We start from the raw sequence: 20,482 nt of genomic DNA, 5'->3' as shown, positions 1-20,482 counted from the left end.
ACTTGAAGCCCTCTCATGCGACTTCAGAAATGGTGTCCCGTGGGAGATGATGTATCCTGATGATTTGGTGTTGATTGCAGAGAATGACAGGGAGACAGAGGAAAAATTTATAAAGTAGAGAGATAGTATGGGGCACAAGGACTTAAAAGTAAATGCAGATTGTACGAAAGTGATGGTATCTAGGGCTGGTGGCAGTACTGTCAAAGATGAGGGAGAGTGGCCATGTGTGATTTGCTACAAGGGTGTGGGAAGTAATTCCATCGTATATAGTGTTTGTGCTAAGTGGGTGCAAAAGAGATGTAGTGGTATTAGAGGTAGACTGCAAGATAATGCCGATTTCATGTGTGTGGTGTGACGAGGAGAGCATGTGAAGACTGTCAAGCAAGAAAGGATTGAACTTGCTGGTGAGTTCCTTGAGTGTGTGGAAGAATTTTTAAATTTGGGAGATATGTTATGTGCTGGAGGTGGGGCTGGAGCTAGCTGTGTTGGTAGAATGTGGAGTGGTCGGAAGAAGTTCATGGAGTTGTTGCCTCTCGTGACCATGAGAGGGCTTTCCCTCCATGCCAAGGGATCTTTGTATGCGGCATGTGCTAGGAGAGTAATGAAAAATGGTAGTGAGCCCTGGGCGGTAAAGAAAGAGGATATTCGCAGGCTCAAACGTACAGAAATGACAATGATTAGGTGGGTGTGTGGTGTGTCCCTGAGTCTGAGCCCTGGGAGGGCTAGGTTTATGAAGGAAGAGTTGAGAGGTAGGATGGAACTCGAGTGCATTGGTATTGTGATAAGGAGAAGTAGATTGAGGTGGTTTGGGCATGTGGAGAGGATGGGGGGTGATAATTGGGTGCAGAAAGTGAGAAGTGTTACTGTTAGGGGTAGGGTTGCAAGATGTACCGTAGACCAAAAAAGACAAGGGATGAGGTCAGTGATCGTGACCTCAGGGATAACGGACTGAATTGGAAGGCTGCTGGAGATCAAGCAGCATTGATAGCTGTCATTAGGTGACCAAGGCTAATGCATACAAACATGTTGGAGCCTTAAAAAATGAAACGAACAAAACCTAAGTTTAGTCACGTGATGTCAGATGGGTGAATAATGGTTACCCCTACCACCACACACACACACAGCATTATTCAGTCCTTCCTATTGTCTGTCATCGTTTGACACTGGTAGCTTAACTCTAGGTTACTAAGTAATTTATATAATCTAAATATTATTACAGTATTATTATTTTTTTTCATGATGCCCTCCACCATTATGGGCATTCCTCCACAGGGATGTTTATGCCAAATAAGTCTCTAGACCATTCTGTTCTGAAGCATCACTTAAGTTCTCTCAGTTAATCATTTTCTTATGTTGAATGCTTCACCAGTAAACTGTTCAACTCTTTTCTGCCCTGTAACTGGGAGTTTTTGTGGAGCATCACCATTTGTTACACTTTTAAACACTTTCTTTAATATTCTTTACCTGCCTTCTGTCCACATGTTATTACCACTTGACTGTGCTACTTTACTTCCTTTCTGCAACACTATATGGTACTGTTCATTTTCTGCTCTGGATTTCGTTTTTTGTACTGTACTTTTCTTTGCTCCATGGGGAATTCTTTCTGAACTTTCTGTTGCATTCACTTAACAATATTCTTTTACTGAGGGCAATATATATATATATATATATAGAGAGAGAGAGAGAGAGAGAGAGAGAGAGAGAGGTAGATAGATACAGTATATAATGACATCTTCAGTCATAACTTCCTCTCATTTCTTCCGCATGTCAGTGGAGCCTGGATTATAAGTTTTAATGCATGCACTTTTTTATTCAAAAGCTCCCACACTATTTTTTCTCTAAAGTAGTCCATTAATGATGTCCATCCTAACATTTAATCAAGTCAGATTGTAAATATTATTTAATTAGGTGTGAAAAATTTACAAAAGTTCATTCACTGTTACACTAAAGTAGATTTTCTATTCCAGAAAGACCTTGGAATCTTCAATATTGACTGGTCACGGGATATTCAGGATCCCCTTACCTCCCAAGACGATTCATCTCCCAGTGTGCTACGAGGGAAGGTACCAGTAGTCAGTAGAGATTTGGATATGAGGATGAATTTTGCTGTAGCTAGAGGCAGAAAGAGACTTTCACCCCTTGCAGCCACCATCCTGCGTAGGAAATCTAAATCTCCAAGATGTAATAGTATAATTTCCCGTCAAAAACCTGAAAATGATGAAGTAATTGGCACTTCAAAGTTGCTGGATAAAGAGGTAGAATGTGACTCTGCAGTAAGGAAAAAAAGACAAGAATATAAGAGTAGTTATAAATCCCTTGAGACAAATTCATCCCAGAGTGAAAGTGACTGTGAGCAAAGACTTATGAAAATGGACACTAGTAAATTGGTGAACTCTGAAAATGTAATACACAATGCTGGTAGTTTAAAGCAAACAGAAAGCTGTACTGTTACAACAGTTTCAAGAGGTACCAATGATGTTGAATTACAGGCTAAATATTCCCCACCTTATACTGATGTCAAAAATCTGTCTGGGGAATATAATGATGTTTGCTCTGAAGGTGGTGACAAGACAGATGTAAATGATTATATGAGTAAAAATCTTAAAACTGAAAGTGCAGAGGTAGAACTTAAGTGCAGTGGTGATGGTGATGTGTATATGCAAGAATTACATCATCATCATCATCATCCAGACCTCCGCACCCAAGAGTTACATAAAAATAAAAAATTGAAAGAGGCCCAAAATACTTCCATTGACAAACAGAATCTAAGAAACAGCTGTAATAAAGAAAGGTCAGAATTAGCTGGTTTGTTATTCAGAAGGACAAATAATAAAAAGACAAAGACTTTACATGAGGATAAGGAAGAAAATTCAGTCTTCATTCCAGAATCTCAGGAAGACAAAAGTGATAATGTGTTCTCACCTAGACGAAAGAAGTTGAAGGGGAAGACTTTGGTAGAAGAGGTTGGTCAGCAAGCGCCTAGCATCAGTGAGCAACAGTTTAGTGCAGGTAAACAGGCGGACAAAGAAGAAAATGAAGAAATATTGGAAGTTATACCACATGTAATAACAGAAAAGGTTAATGAGGCGTGTGAAAAAAAGACAAATGAGCGTACTGAATTTGTTGAATCAGGCTCAGCAAGACCAGAATTTTCTTCATCCACTCCCATCATTGATACTAGACCTAGTCGTACTGAACCTCAAGGAAACATTAAGATGGGTGGCTTCAGTAGCAAGGCCGTAAGCCTGAAATTTCAGGATAACAATATATGCAACAGTAGTAGTGAAGCTGAGAAGCAACCATTGACTAGGGGGGATGACAGGGACCTCTTTAATAATAGCAATGAACAGAAGTCTCCACTGAACTTGTGTGAAAATTTGCCAAGGTTTGTTGGTAGAGAGAAGGCAGGAAGTGAAATTTTGAAAGAGGATTTAATTTCTGCAGGAGCCAAGGAATACACAGACAGCAGTAAGAAAAAAAGTAGAGACAGTGTTGATCTCACTAATTCCCAGAGAGAGAATCTCTTTACAGCAATGGATTCAGATGGTTTCCACGCAGAGAGTATTGGTGATATCTCATATAAACAATATTTACAGAATATGAGCTTAAATGATTTAGCTGAAGAAGGAGTATCAGTTAAAGATGAGGAACATGTTATATATGTAGTGGAGGATAGAGTAACTCTTGGTATTAATACAAATTCAGAGGAAAATTCCAGTATTACTTCAGTTACATGCAGAGATCAGCATCAAGATGGAGTATTGAAGAAAAAATCACCTGAATGTCATGCACCATTCCATCAGTGCAAGGAATCAGTCCATGAGAACAATCATTCCACTGATGATGATTTGCAACCTTATGCAGATGATATGTATGAGATTCTGTCTCAGAATCAACAGTATGCTGAGCTACAGGCAGTTGTTCATGGGTCCACCAAAGGCAGTAAGGTGTCATCCTTTAAATTTTATCACGATAATGAAAATAAACCACAAGCTTACTCATCTGTGCATGATAGACAAAACAAAGATGGGTCACTTGACAATGCTTTTTTAGAGAACTTTGATTTTGGGAGTGATTTCAGTGAAGAAAGTTCCTTTACTGACATGGAAAAAATTAGCTTTCCTGATAATCATAAATGGCCTTCACACAAGCCAAAGAGAGATTTAGATGCAAGTCTTGATGGATCATATTTGCAGTGTAATCTTAAACTCTCATCAAGCTCTTCTAGTGTTACAGATGTTGATGCTGCTGTGGCATTGAATGAGTCAGTTTCTGATGAGAAAGATGAGAGATACCCTCAGGAAGAGAATGAGAAAGATAAGGAACACAAAGATATGCATGAACCAAAGAACTGTGAATTAACAAAATACCAAGAACATAGGGTTGATTTAACAGTTGAACACACGAAAGGGGATGATACAATATCAGATTCTTTCTTGGAGCATGCATTTGAAAGTTACCTTCATGAAGCATCTGCATGTGATGCACTTAAGAAAAACACTGAAAATGAGGTTACTGAAAGTAAGAAACATGAACCGACCTCCAGAGTGGAGTTCAGATCATCTTCAGATTTGGAAGCTAATGCTACCAAGGAGAAAGATGATAAGTTCCAGGAATTTGATTTATCTTACGTACCAGATCAGACAAAGCAGCACGTTGATACTAGCCCAAAGCCTATAGATAACTTGAGTGTTATGGTTGGTGTTACAAATACCTTGACAGAAAAAAGGCCTCACTCTTTTAGTGAACTGAGTATCACCCCAGGGACAGCAGCGATACTTGATGGTAAGGAAGATATGAAATGTATATCTCCCTGTATTGAAAACAAAGATTTATATACAGGAATCAAAACTTCAGATGTAGTTGGTAAATGTCTTAATGGGGTTAGTATTCATGATTTGGAAATTAAACGTCATGGAATAGAAAACATTTCCTCTTGTATGGAAGGATCTGAAAATAGTGAGAAATTTGAAAAAAGAAATAGACTCTCTGATGATCTTTTTCTGTCACCCATTCGTGATTTACCCCAAGAAATTTATGCAGAAATTAGAGTGAGTGATGGTAAAGTGATACAAGCAGGTGAAACCAAACAGACTGAAGCTATGTCAAGAAGTAACACAACCCAAGCAACACAGAAAAATTGTAAAACCCCATCTAGAGTTTCTTGTGAAGACAAGAACGGGGGGGAAGTATTTGAAACAGTAATTTCAGCAGCTAAGGATTTTGATCCTTGTCAGAAATCTAGTACTGCAGTATCTAAAGTATTCAAAGCAGAATTTTCTGAGCAATCCAGAATTTCTTTGAAAAGCTCTTCACAAAGCACAGAACATTCTCCTTCAGTAAGCAGTTCTTTGTGGAACACCACCTCACTTTGCATCATTGATGTGACCAGTGACCCTGAAGTGTTCTCCAGTTTCCTTAAAGAAGTGCAGCAGCAGACGGTGTTTTCACTTAGCTTTGCCTGCCAGAAGGTCAGCAGGCAAGATAAGAAGGGTGGTATAGGTAAGTCATTATATTGTTATTATCATACATAATTATCATCATCCTGCCCTATTTCCCCACTGCAGGTGAGGTGAGGTAGGGTACAGAAAGTCAGGAAAAGGAAAGAATATGATAATGAGAGAACTTATCAAGAGCAGTTAATTGGGTCACAGATGATTTCATTCACCATTCAGGCCTGTGGAATCCTGATAGGTATTCTTTTCCTCACATCACTTCAGAGGAGTAGACTGTAGCACCAGTCGAGCAGGGCAGTACTCCCGAGGTGGATGGAAAGCTGATGACAGGGAGTGCTGGAGCTCCCGTTTCATCAGCCCTCAGGACTAGTTCCTGACCATCCCCCTTTGCTGAACTTTTTCAGTGACTCAGTTACACAGAGAGTAGGCCAGCATACTCTCCAGTACAAATTTCTCTAACTATCTGCACCAAACTACATGCACAGTACACACTACACTTCCTGTTCAAAATTTAACTCAAAATGGCGTCTCTTTACTAAGCCTCGGAGTCCCCAGGGGGGGGGACCATAAATGCCCCCACCATCCGCCCCTCTCCCGGTGATGACTCGAGGTGCCTGGAACCACTGTCTGACTCTCTTATTCTTCATTTCTGCAACATTCGCGGCCTATCCTCTAACTTTCGCTCTGTTGAGCACCACCTCTCCTCCTCTAAACCTCACCTTCTTTTTCTAACGGAGACTCAGCTGTCTGAGGCAACTGACAGCAAACTCTTTTCTGTATTCTCCTACTTTCTCTATACTCATTTCAAAGCCAAAGGTGGCTGTTGTGTATATATACGCAACGACTTATCTTGCTCTCGTGTTCCTGAACTCGATTCTTCTGAATTCTCTACACTCTGGCTTCGGCTTTCCTGTCATTCTCTGACTAAATATATCTGTGCTGTTTACTTATCCCCTAATTCTACTGACTATCATAAATTCTTCGACTGTCTTACTTCTACGATGGAACACATTCTATCCATTTCTCCTTTCTCTGAAATCTCCATTCTAGGAGATTTCAATGTTCACCACCACCTTTGGCTCTCCTCTCCTTTCACGGATCCACCTGGTGAACAAGCCTACATCTTTTCTATCCTTAATGACCTAGAGCAGCTTGTACAGCACCCTACCCGTATCCCTGACCGCCTTGGAGAGAGCTCCAACATACTTGACCTCTTCCTCACAACTAATCCTTCTGCTTACTCTGTTAATCTTTTCTCTCCGTTGGGCTCCTCCAATCACAACCTTATTACCTTAACCTGTCCTATCACTCCAGTACGGCCTGTGGACCCTCCAGGGAAACGTCGTCTGTGGCATTTTGGAGCCGCGGACTGGGAGGCCCTCAGGCAGTACTTCTTTGATTTTCCCTGGAATGATTATTGCTTCCATGGCCGTGAGCCATCTGAGTGTGCCTTGCACATTACGGAGGTTATTCTCTCAGGCATGGAAGCATACATTCCTTTCTCATATCCTATGACTAACGCAAGAAAGCCTTGGTTTAATCACGCTTGTTCTAATGCTGTCCGCAACAAGGAGAGGGCCTACAAAAGGTACCGGAGCCAACCCACCCCTGAATCACATTATGTTTCTGCCCGGAATCGTGCTAAGTCTGTTCTTCGCTTTACTAAAAATAATTTCATCCATACTAAATGCTCTCAACTCTCCAACTCGAATTCTTCCCGCTCCTTCTGGCACCTTGCCAAAAATCTATCTAACAACTTTACCTCATCATCCTTCCCTCCTCTTTTCTACTCTGATGGTTCTGTAGCTATTTCTTCTACTGATAAAGCAGATCTCTTCGCACAGACTTTCTCCTCCAATTCCACCTTAGACGATTCCGGTGCTGTTCCTCCATCACTTCCCCCCTCTGACTTCCTCATGGCTGACATTAAAATTTCTTCAGTTGATGTATTTTCTGCCATCACAGGCCTCAGTACTAACAAGGCATATGGGCCTGATGGGGTCCCTCCTGTTGTTCTCAAGAACTGTGCTTCTGTGCTTACACCCTGGCTAGGCAAACTCTTTCGCCTTTGTCTGTCAACTTGTACCTTTCCTTCTTGCTGGAAGTTTGCTCTCATTCAGCCAGTCCCAAAGAAGGGTGACCACTCCCAACCCTCCAACTGTCGTCCAATTGCTTTAACGTCCTGTATTTCAAAAGTTTTCGAGTCAATTCTCAATAGAAAAATTTTAAGGCATCTTTCCTATCACAACCTTCTTTCCGATCGTCAGTACGGATTCCGTCAGGGACGCTCCACTGGCGATCTTCTCACCTACCTTTCAGACTCCTGGTCATCCTCCTTTCGGGACTTTGGCGAAAGCTTTGCCATTGCACTTGACATCTCAAAGGCTTTCGATCGAGTCTGGCATAAATCTTTAATTTCCAAACTGCCCTACGGTTTCTGTCCTTCTATCTGTGCCTTCATTGCTAGCTTCCTTTCTGGTCGTTCTATAGCCGCTGTTGTAGTCGGCCATCGTTCTTCTCCTAGATCTATCAACAGTGGTGTTCCTCAGGGCTCTGTCCTATCACCAACTCTCTTCCTTTTATTCATCAATGATCTTCTAAGCTGTACATCTAACCCTATCCACTCATACGCTGATGACTCCACCCTTCACCTTTCCATTCGGTTCCCGCAACGCCCATCTCAACAGTTACTTCAACAAACAAGGGATGAGGCTATGGCACACCTAATGTCTGACTTGGCTCGTATCTCTGACTGGGGTAAAAATAATATGGTTGTTTTTAATGCATCTAAGACTCAGTTCGTACACCTATCAACCCGACAAAATCTTCCACAGGTATACCCACTAATGTTTAATAATATTCAGCTTAATCCTGCATTATCCTTGAACATGCTTGGGGTTTCATTTACTCGGGACTTATCTTGGAAAGATCATATTACATCTCTTGTAAAATCTGCTTCCAAGAGTTTAGGTGTGCTAAGCCGACTCCGCTCTTTCTTTACCCCTGCACAATTGTTGACTCTATACAGGGGTTTTATCCGCCCCTGTGTGGAGTACAACTCTCATGTGTGGGGAGGCTCCCCACATACAGCTCTTCTCAATAGGGTGGAGTCAAAGGCTTTTCGTCTCATTAACTCTCCTCCTCTTACCGACTCCCTTCAACCTCTGTCTCTTCGCCGCACTGTTGCATCTTTATCTCTTTTCTATCGCTACTTTAATGGTCACTGCTTCTCTGAACTGTCTGCTTGCATTCCTCCACCTCTACGACGGGCACGTAGCACCCGTCTGGCAGCAAACTCTCATCCCTTTTCTGTCCAACTCTCTAATGCAAGAGTTAACCATTACTCCCAGTCTTTCATTTATGCAACTGGTCAGGTCTGGAACTGTCTCCCTCTGTCTGTATTTCCTGCTGCCTATGATCTCCAGTCTTTCAAACACAGTGTGTCCAGGCATCTCAAAATGATCGGATCTTAAATTTGGCTCTCTATTATATTTTGTTTTTCTCTTGGAGGGAACTGTTACTGCGGGCTCATGGCCTTTGGTTCCTTCTTCCTCGCATTAAAAAAAAAAAAAAAAAAAAAATCACCTGTCCAGCAGTCAGTCTGATTACTGTCAAGCTAAAAGAGGGTGCCACTCCCAGGTCATACACTCCTTTGTACAAAATTCATCCAGTCAGCTTGATCCCTTGTCATTTCCTAAGCTTCATTAGCTTCCTTACCTCTCACACACATTAATTTACCCTATCTATCCAACCTCCTTCTTAGTGTACCTTATGGGATTCCATCATGAAACTTGTTCATGTAGACCTGTTCCCGTTTCACCACTTTGTTCACATGTTCGTATCCATTCACTTCATATGATCATGCCATCTGTCATTTTCATTATTAAGATGCAGGTGGGGATGCTCACCATCCACTCACTTGATGTAGTGCTGATTTCGGGTGTCTGCCCTTTCCTTTCTTCCTTCCATTCTCTTCTGTCTTGCTTTCCTTCATTCCTTCCTCTTCCTTCTGCCTACGGGTGACTTTACACTCCATCTACTGTCTTTCTTTCCTTTTTTCTTTCCTTTTTGTTCTGTCAGCGGGTGACTCCACACTGAGTGACAAGCCAAAATGGTTTCCTGTACACCAGGAAACCCTTTACTATGCTGGGTGTTAACCATATAACCAAGCTATGGCGCCTGGTAGTTTAGTGGGTAATTAAGGCACTCCAGATGGTTTATATCCAAGGGGCAATTGGGATTTATTGCTCCTGTGATGCCTGTGAGGGATGAGTGAGGCTGGTCACTTTCATCTTAACACTTTGGTTGGCCGTTGGTTGCCAGGCAGTGCATAGTTACTCACAGATGTTTATACTCTTTTCTTATTTCTGACCATATTTGTTTTGTTACATTGTTCATTTTTGTATAAAATTATTGTATATACACTCACTGCAAATTGACTTAGGACCTACACACACAATTACTGTGGGAGAGTTGCCTGTCTTTGCTCTGTGTTTCAACCTCTACCAAGTGAATTTTTTGGGCAAGAAGTAACTGGCATCTCCTCTGGTGTTGGTGTGAGGTGGTGAAACACTCATTACATCAGTGCTTGCCCACAGGCGAGAGTGAGAGTATATGTTCCCGTCGCTCTGAGCTTGCACATCCCTCTTTTTTCGTATGCATTACTGTTTGCCCTGTTATTTTCCTAGAGTCAAGTTGTCATGCCTGGAAAGTATTGCTGAAGGGATGAGAGGGTCTGTATCATTGCATGGAGGCAGGATAATGTCTCTATCAACACGATTTTTGAACATACTGGACGTGCTAAGTCAACCGTCATGAAGATTCTTGCTGCAATGTGCGGCCTGCCACCTGATGTTGTAGCAGAGCACAAGCATGGCGGTAGAAAGAAGAGGACGACTTCCAGAGGCACAGATACGCTTCTGAAGAGGGAAGTAATCAAGAATCCTCGACTGATGGTAGGAGAAATGAAGAGAGTGCATCCCCAGCTGTTACAAGATGTCTCAATTCAAACTATCCAACACTGCTTGTACAAGGAGCTAGGTTTGCCAAGCCACACCGCAGCCAAGAAACCGCTTCTCACTGACCGCATGAAGAGGCAGCGCATTCAGTTTGCCAAGAAGTATGCACACTGGACATTGGATGAGTGGAGAAAAGTTATATTTTCCGATGAAAGTACATTTCAACTGTTCCAGGTGCGTTCTGCCAAGGCTCGTCGCCCTGCCTCCTGTAGTCGATATGACCCTGCTGACACGGTGCAGACTGTTAAGCCTCTCCAATCAGTAATAGAATGAGGGTGTTTCTCAGGTGAAATGGGAAGGGGAGGCCCCTACTTTCTACCTAAGAACTTGATGATGAATGGTGGATAGTACATTCAAGTTCTGAAAGATCATTTGTTAAACTTTTTTTGCTATTCATGGGTGCGACTTTTTCATGCACGATTCAGCTCCATGTCACAGGTGAAGAAAGGTGACAAAATGGCTTCAGGATAATCGGATTGAGGTCCTCGACTGGCCTGGCAACAGTCCAGATCTAAATCTGATAGAAAACTGCTGGGCAAAGATGAAGAAAATCATGGCAGAGAAGAAGACACCCAATCTGGACAACCTCAAGACTGAACTGATAAATGTTTGGTGCAAAGAAATGTCCTTAGATTACTTTAGAGATCTAAATGATTCCATGCCAGAAATGCATCCAACTTCCTGAAAATCATGGGAAACATGATTTCATATTAATGAATGGCATTTCATGAACAAACATTGTGATATACTATGATTTCTGTATTTTTTAATACCTTGTGGGGGGAGGTCCTAAGTCAGTTTGTGGTAGCTGTATGTAATATATATATATATATATATATATATATATATATATATATATATATATATATATATATATATATATATATATATATATATATATATATATATATATGGAGCCTCTGTGGTACAGTGGGATAATGTGGTAAAGTGTGCGTATTCGTGCACTGGAGAATGAGGGTTCGCTCCCCGCCAAGGTAATAAATTTGGGAGCGTTCTTCCGAGCACGTACTGCTTTGGCGGACATTAGGGGTGTTGTGGTTGAACCAGTGTCACATGTTATAAAGTATGCTTGCACCCAGTCAGCTTATGTGGGCTGATTACACTTGGTTCACAGACTACACACACATCCAAAGCCACTCCAACACTACCATCACACTTACAAGCACTTCTCACCCTACATACAATCTCTGCCAGACAGCCTAAGCCACTTGGTAGAGATATATAGGCTGTATCATCCCCACTTCGATCGGGCTAGACAGGTCCTGCAGTGGACACTCAAACGGCTGATGATGTACTGTGTATATATATATATATATACATATAAACAGTCGGCGCAATGGAAGTCTGGACCCTCTAATTCGCACCATATATTTGGTAGAAATATTGTAGGAAAATTCCTTTAGTAGGCGGATTTTTTCTCTGGTGGCTTCTAGCAACTTTACAGGCTTAACACCACATGCTGTGAGTTTATGAGCTCAGTGCCTGCCTGACTTTGGATGGGAAAGCACGTCATATTTTCTTGTCCTGCCTGGCCCTTGTTAATTTCAAAGCTCTCTTTTTCACACCCTCCTTTGCCTTAATGAATCATTGGAGATGGGTCCCAAGCCACTAACTGATGTAGAAAAAGCCAGAATTTTAACTATGAGAGAGGAAAATGTAAAAATTAAGGATATTTGTATTCGAACTGGGCGAGGAAAATCTACCGTTATGGCACTCCTCGCTGCTGCCCGCCATCTGCCAAAAAACACAATTCCCCAACATAAAGACAGGCTAGGACCTAAAAGGAAGACATCACCAACTACAGACAGGTTACTGAAGCAAGCTGTGATAAAAGACCCACGTTTGACTGCTAGACAACTGAAAGATATGTACCCAGAATTGCTGAAAGATGTGTCTGAAAGAACCATACAGCATCAACTTCAGAAAGACTTCAAGATCCCCAGCTATACTGCTGCACTGAAGCCTCTCCTTAATTTTTACATTTTCCTCTCTCATAGTTAAAATTCGGGCTTTTTCTACATCAGTTAGTGGCTTGGGACCCATTTCCAATGATTCACTAAGGCAGAGGAGGGTGTGAAAACGAGAGCTTTGAAATTAACAAGGGCCAGGCAGGACAAGAAAATCTGATGTGCCTTTCCATCCAAAGTCAGGCAGGAACTGAGCTCATAAACTCACAGCATGTGGTGTTAAGCCTGTAAAGTTGCTAGAAGCCACCAGAATAAAAACCCACCAACTACAGGAATTTTCCTACAATATTTCTTGGACCCTACCAAATATATGGTGCAAGATAGAGGGTCCAGACTTCCACTGCACTGACTGTATATGTATATATATATATATATATATATATATATATATATGCATATATATATATATATATATGTATATATATATATATATATATATATATATATATATATGCATATATACGTGTAAGAATACGTCATTCACAACTCCTAGCCAAATTCATCTTTTTCCATCATTTTCCCACTATTTCCACTCTTCCTGCAATGTTGTATTTACCTCCCACATAATAATCCCAGGCCCATCATCATCATTACCATCGTCATCATCATCATTGTCATCATCATTGTTGTTGTTGCCATCACTTTCAGTCAATGACCATCAGGTACATGCTCCATGAGCTGTGCAGCAGTTGTGAACGTTGGCCACAAATATGATACAGTAAAACCTCCCTGAGCCGACTTTCCCTTAGTCGGAATTATATATAAGTCGACACGGCTCCAAAATATTCATTCTAAAAACCATTTTCAAATATTTACCACGTGGCAAAAAAATAGTTGGCAAAATTGATCCAAAGTTGGCAAAATGATGACTAATAACAACCCAAAGTTGGCACTGCATCAGGTTATCTAGTTCAAACTTGTAAAAGTCAAAATTAAGTCAGCACATTGGTTGTTGTTTGGCAGCATTCCGACTTAGGTGGTATAAACATACTGAGCTGCTCTGCCACGCATCATGTGGAGCTTAATCTTATAAGTCGGCAGTTCGCCTAAGTCGGCAAGGCCTCAGCCCCTATTATGCCGACTTAGGGAGGTCTTACTGTGTGTCCAGTATATTTTTGGCATCCTTTGCAGAGCCTCTGGCAGGGATTTGTAGGTAGTGGTACAATTAAGGGGGTATCAGCCAAGTTCTTTTGTTGTTTAACTGGAAGTAATCAGTTTGTAAATTTTGATTAAATTGAATGGGAATATGAGGGGGTGCTGTGTGTAACATGAACATCTATATTAAGTGCTGTGAATGTTGAGACCAGATTGCACTGCAGAACATTCATACTAAACTAAAAGCAGAGGGGATCCTCTCCGCATTGCCACCAAAACATACATAGGCCTGCTGAGAAAAGTGGCTCTACCAACCAGCTGCACTCTTCCAAGAGAAAATTGTTTACCTGAGACACTCCAGGAAGGAAAAATAGAGTACAGTACAGGTCCTCCTAAGATAAGATTTTCAGTTATAGTATTTTCATGGTAATGTAGTACCCACCTCTGACCCTCTGAAATGAGCTGTAAATGAAAATGAGCAAAATTTTCATGAGTAGGCCTATGCAGTGAGGACGTGGCAGACCAGTGTGTTCCAAGCAATTAGGAACAGATTTATATGAACACCATTTCAAGTGGTAAAGTGGTACGGTAACTCACGAATCTACAGCGCTGTATTTGTTTACATTTGCATTCATTGCATTAATTAATTGCAGCCATGGCTCAGTTGGTTAAAGCGCTCCGCTCTGACCGAAGGGTCGGAGGATCGAATCCACCCAAGAGTCATTCGTAGACATCAGGAAGGGCATCCGGTCATAAAATGCTACACGCTCCAAACCAAAGTCCTCTACCCAGGGGCAACGCCTTAGCCCTTATCCCAAAAAAGGGGACCTAGAGTAAAACTCACACAAAAAAAAAAAAAAAAAAAAAAAAATAAGCCATGTATAACAGTTGATTTGATGTTAATCAAGTCTGTCAAATGTAAAAGTGATGGCGGTAGTGGCAGTATAGAGAGCCTTTGGAAGAGCACTGTTGAAGATGAGGTAGATGTTGCATACAGTATATGCAAAATGGGCATCACTGAGAAATTGTGTTATAGTCAGCCATTGGTACAGAGACATCCAGAAGGTAAGAAACCACATTAGAAACAGGAAAGTTAAAGTGCAGACATTTACTCAGAAGTTTAAGGTGAGGTTTTACTGGCTTTTTCATGCATTTCAAGAATTGACATGCCTGACCTCCATAGCTTGGTTGTGGGGCAGTAAGGGAGCAGATGATGGATGGATGAAAAATATCTGTCTATAAGGCACTATGCCCTAGAAGAGTTTTGTAGGACTCAACAATGCCTGGTGGAATGCCTGGTGGTGTGTTCAGAGGTCTTTTAAACTCTTTCCTAATTGGGATGTCTGTTTGTAGAAGAGTTTGGAAAAGCAAACAAACAGACAACAGGCTCAGCCCAGGAACAACATATACCCACAGGAAAACAAACTAGGAGCGCTGTGAAGCAGGCATCGTTATGAGGGGGAGGTGGGGGGAGTAGGAAAAAATGACCCATCCAAAGTAGGAGATAGTATTTTAACTGCATGGCAGGTGAAACTAATCTAATTTGGATGCCACAGTTATCTTTGAATCCAGAACTGCTTCAAGAAAATGCATGGGTTATTTCTTGTATAGATTTGAGGCACCTGTGTTTTAGGCAATGCAGTGTCAAGATGGTGCCCTCCCTGAGAGCAGTGCTTGTGTTTGGCAGTTGGAGGGTGCTGTGCCACACTTCCTTAGGTTCATCAGTTACTGTATGGAGACTGTGCTACATTTCCTTAGGTTCATCAGTTACTGTATGGAGACTGTGCTACATTTCCTTAGGTTCATCAATTACTGTATGGAAACTGCCACATTTCCTTAGGTTTGTCAGTTACTGTATGGAGACTGTGCCACATTTCCTTAGGTTCATCAGTTATTGTATGGAGACTGTGCCACATTTCCTTAGGTTCATCAATTGCTGTATGGAGACTGTGCCACATTTCCTTAGGTTCATCAGTTTCTGTATTGACACTGTGCCACATTTTGTTAGGTTCATCAATTACTGTAAGGAGAAATAATATATTCTGAGTATTGTTCTGTGCAGCATAGCTGAGAGGCAGTTAACATGATGTCATCAATACATTGCAGAACTAGACCTCATCACCAAATTCCTCAAAACTGGGACTGCCATGTTCATAGTGCCTCGGTGAAATTCTTATCCTTGTTCTTTTTCCTCTACTTAAAATTTTGTGTTGTGTTATTGCTCTTTTCTCCCTTCCATCAGTTCTCCCTCCCTTCCTCCCCTACCTCACACAGGTTGGCGTATCTCGCACCACGGCCGCTCAGGCAGACACTCAAAGGGCAACAGTGGCAAGGGAGTGACAGGGGTGGTGGTGGGATCATCAGAGTTGCTGGTGGTGGGGGTGGCAGTGTGCTGGGGCAACAGAGATGCCTACTACCTCAACCTTCGTACAGTCCAAGATGGTAGGTCTTAATCAGCATACAGTAGTTTTGTTTCTTATTTCAAGTTTATTAAAGGTCTTTGTATCTTGTTTCACTATCCAGTATTGTATTATTTTCAGTGCATCAGAGACTTACTTCCTTCATCATTCCTTTAGCCATTATCATCCAGAAGACTATCTCATAGTTTTCAGTAACACACAGGTCAATCCTCCATCACCTTTCAATATCTTTGGCACTTCTTTCTGTTAGAATCTAACTTATCATTGCATCTTATGAAAAATCTATTTCAGAGATTGAGAATGCTCATTCATTTGTTAACCTGTTGTAGTTGCTGACACTGTATACAGACAATTTTTGTCTCCATCTGGAGTATAGATCCCATCTGTGAGGTACAGTTCATCAGCACAGGGCAAAGTCAAAAGCATTTTGTCTCAGCAATTCCTGTACAAAGGAAAAGGGGAAAAAGAAGTGTGTGGTAATCATAGGGGCATTTGTCTTCTTAGTATAATAGGAAAAGTGTATGGTAGGATAGTTATTGACAGAGTTAGAGAAAGAACAGAGAAATTGGTTGGAGAAGAACAGGGAGGCTTTAGGAAGGGAAGAGGTTGTGTAGATCAGATATTCATTCTTAGATCTTTAGTGGAAAAGTTTCTAGAGAAGGGAAAGAAGTTGTATGCGGCTTTCATGGATTTGGAGAAAGCATATGACGGGGTGGATAGACAAGAATTGTGGAAAGTGTTAAGAATATATGGAGTAGATGGGAAGTTGTTGAATGCTGTGAAGAGTATGTACGATGGTGCGAAGGCTGCAGTGCGTGTGGATGGTGAACTAAGTGAATTTTTCTCTTTGAAAGTTGGGTTGAAACAGGGATGTGTCATGTCTTCATGGTTGTTCAATCTGTACATGGATGGGGTAATAAAAGAGGTACAAGGTAGGGTAGTGGATGTTGGAGTGGCCCTGGTGAGAGAGGATAGTGTTTGGAAACTCCCTGTACTGTTGTTTGCAGATGATACTGTGTTGTTGAGTGAAGACGAAGGGGAGCTGCAAGGCTTGGTGGATGTGTTTGGGAGAGTGTGTAAGAAATGGAATCTAAAGGTGAATGTAGGGAAGAGTAAAGTGATGGTCTTTGAGAAAGGTGAAGTCAGTGAATGTACAGCGAGGTTGGATGATGAGGAGTTGGAAAATGTGAGTACGTTTAAGTACTTGGGTAGTGTGATGAGTAAGGATGGAGGTTTGGAGGGTGAAGTGCTTGAAAGGGTACAGCAGGGAAGAAAGGTTGCTGGTTCTTTGAAAGCAGTGATAAGAAACAGGGAAGTGAGCATGGAAGTGAAAAAGTTACTACACGATAGTATTGTGATACCAACTCTAACGTACGGAAGTGAAGCTTGGACGTTGTTGGAAGGACACAAGTCAAGAGTGAGAGCAGTGGAAATGAGTTATTTAAGAGGAGCTTGTGGAGTCACATGGGGAGACAGGCTGGCGAATGAGGATATAAAGGAGCGTTGTGGTGTGGATGTGGATGTGATAGGAAGCGTTATGAGGAACACACTGAGGTGGTTTGGCCATGTGGAGAGGATGGAGGGTGAAAGACTGACGAAGAGAGTGTATGTGAGTGAGGTGGAGGGGGGAAGAGGGAGGGGGAGGCCGAGGATGAGATGGAGGGATGGGGTGGAGAGGTATATGAGAAAGGGGAGTGTGAGTTGGGAGCAGGGGAGTGAAATGGCGGGGGACAGGGCGACTTGGAGGCGATTTGTTTGTGGCCACCCCAAACGGGATTGAGGCGTCTGGCAATAGATAGATAGAGAATTCCTGTCCTCTTGACTCCTTTCAATCTCTTCATGATACAGAGTTGCTTATCTCTCCCACTGCTGTTGCTGTTTCACTGGTCACTGCTGACCCGATCAATCTGCCTTTATTCCTTCACTATTTCAGTAAGTAGCATTACCCATGTAGCAGTCCAATCTCGCTCTTTCTTTCTTTTTTTTCTACCATCTCTCTAAGAGTTAACTGACACTCTACCAACTCTGGAGGTGTCTTGCTAAGGCTGTCTCTCCCTTTGCTAATGATCTCCAGTCTAAAGCATCTTGGAATGAACAGATATTACTTTAGGCTTTCTTCTATAGATATTTCTCTTAAAATGGTAACAGCTCCCAGACATGTATAAATTTTTCTTAAAATGGTAACAGTTCCCAGGCCTGTATCCTCCCCCCCCCCCATAAAAAACACTTCCTTGATGTTCACCCCTCATGTTTACTGCTTTACTCTCATATATAATGATCTGCCTTCTTGTGATTGTAATGCTGTACCTTCACACATAAAGTTCTACCTGAATGTGCAAACAGTATCCATTTTAGAAACTAGTATTCAAATTGAGCTTTACCTTTGACAAAAGAGTTAATGGGACAACCTCTTTATGTGGAGCCTGTAAGTTTCTTGGCCTGTTACTATATATATATATATATATATATATATATATATATATATATATATACCTGTATATATATATATAATATATAGGAAAAGTGTATGGTAGGATACTTATTAACAGAGTTAGAGAAAGAACAGAGGAATTAGTTGGAGAAGAACAGGGAGGCTTTAGGAAGGGAAGAGGTTGTGTAGATCAGATATTCATTCTTAGATCTTTAATGGAAAGTTTCTAGAGAAGGGATAGAAGTTGTATGCGGCTTTCATGGATTTGGAGAAAGCATATGACAGGGTGGATAGACAAGGATTGTGGAAAGTATTAAGAATATATGGAGTAGATGGAAAGTTGTTGAATGCCGTGAAGAGTATGTATGATGGTGCTAAGGCTGCAGTACGTGTGGATGGTGAACTAAGTGAATTTTTCTCTTTGAAAGTTGGGTTGAAACAGGGATGTGTCATGTCTCCATGGTTGTTCAATCTGTTCATGGATGCGGTAATAAAAGAGGTACAAGGTAGGGTAGTGGATGTTGGAGTGGCCCTGGTGAGAGAGGGTAGTGTTTGGAAACTCCCTGTACTGTTGTTTGCAGATGATACTGTGTTGTTGAGTGAAGACGAAGGGAAGCTGCAAGGCTTGGTGGATGAGTTTGGGAGAGTGTATAAGAAACGGAATCTAAAGGTGAATGTGGGGAAGAGTAAAGTGATGGTCTTTGAGAGAGGTGAAGTCAGTGAATGTACAGCGAGGTTGGATGGTGAGGAATTGGAAAATGTGAGTACGTTTAAGTACTTGGGTAGTGTGATGAGTAAGGATGGAGGTTTGGAGGGTGAAGTGCTTGAAAGGGTACAGCAGGGAAGAAAGGTTGCTGGTTCTTTGAAAGCAGTGATAAGAAACAGGGAAGTGAGCATGGAAGTGAAAAAGTTACTACATGACAGTATTGTGATACCAACTCTAACGTATGGAAGATAAGCTTGGATGCTGTTGGAAGGACACAAGTCAAGAGTGAGAGCAGTGGAAATGAGTTATTTAAGAGGAATCTGTGGAGTCACATGGAGAGACAGGCTGACGAATGAGGATATAAAGGAGCGTTGTGGTGTTGATGTGGATGTGATAGGAAGCGTTATGAGGAACACACTGAGGTGGTTTGGCCATGTGGAGAGGATGGAGGGTGAAAGACTGACAAAGAGAGTGTATGTGAGTGAGGTGGAGGGGGGAAGAGGGAGGGGGAGGCCGAGGATGAGGTGGAGGGATGGGGTAGAGAGGTATATGAGAGAGGGGGCTGTGAGTTGGGAGCAGGGCAGTGAAATGGCGGGGGACAGGGCGACTTGGAGGCGATTTGTTTGTGGCCACCCCAAACGGGATTGAGGCGTCTGTCAATAGATAGATAGATACTGTTTATATATATATATATATATATATATATATATATATATATATATATATACAGTAATCACGCTAATATCCGGACGCCCAATATCCAAACATCCCCACTAACCAGACATAATCGTCCTGGGATCCAATATTCCCAAAATGGTCCGGGGCCCCCCCCCCCGGAAAAAAAAAAAAAAAAAAAAAAAGATAGATAGAAAGAAAAAGAAAAAAGAATTTTTCCCGCCCGTAATTTGAACTTGCCGCGTGTGGCGTGGGAGAGCATTGTTGTGGCGCGTCATTCCTCCGACGTCCGATAGAGTGCCGCTGCATCCTCCCCACTTTCCGTCTGTCTCTCGCCGCGAGTGCACGCTCGTCGTTATGGCTGCCCACGTGATCGCTTTTGTGGTGGTGCCTTACCTGCTGCAGTCACTCCTGCTGCTCTCGGGCCTCCTCTTAGTGTGTGTGATAATGGCCCCGCCACCTGAGAAAAGGAAGAGAGTGGTGTTGACTCTGGATAAGAAACGGGAGTTATTGGAGAAAGTAAACGGCCATATCACGTTGAGTACACCGCTTCCCGTTGGATCAGCGAAGTTAAGCAACGTTGGGTCTGGTTAGTACTTGGATGGGTGACCGCCTGGGAACACCAGATGCTGTTGGCATCCCTACGTGTCAAGTGGGGTTGGTGGAGGATTAGTGCCCCTCCCCGTAAAACAA

At 42.1% G+C, this 20,482-nt stretch overlaps 1 protein-coding gene and 1 non-coding gene across 2 annotated transcripts in view; both read left to right on the top strand.

The window, feature by feature from the left end:
* PolQ (DNA polymerase theta) overlaps positions 1-20,482 on the top strand; it is a 290,206-nt gene that overhangs the window by 183,204 nt on the left and 86,520 nt on the right. Inside the window, exons 24-26 of the mRNA XM_080282250.1 lie at positions 1,968-4,883; positions 5,238-5,502; positions 15,832-15,999. Coding sequence (XP_080138376.1) covers positions 1,968-4,883; positions 5,238-5,502; positions 15,832-15,999 — 3,349 coding nt within the window. The remainder of the gene's footprint in view (positions 1-1,967; positions 4,884-5,237; positions 5,503-15,831; positions 16,000-20,482) is intronic.
* On the top strand, positions 20,309-20,427 carry LOC145412710 (5S ribosomal RNA). Its single transcript, XR_013899621.1, has one exon. It is a non-coding gene; the product is annotated as a 5S ribosomal RNA (ribosomal RNA).

The sequence above is a fragment of the Coenobita brevimanus genome, chromosome 93, assembly GCF_032717465.1.
Source record: "Coenobita brevimanus isolate Jiangsu-jjx chromosome 93, ASM3271746v2, whole genome shotgun sequence".
Lineage (NCBI taxonomy): Eukaryota > Metazoa > Arthropoda > Malacostraca > Decapoda > Coenobitidae > Coenobita > Coenobita brevimanus.
The sequence above is the reverse complement of the archived record's forward strand: the minus strand, read 5'-3'. Positions and strand labels throughout refer to the sequence as shown.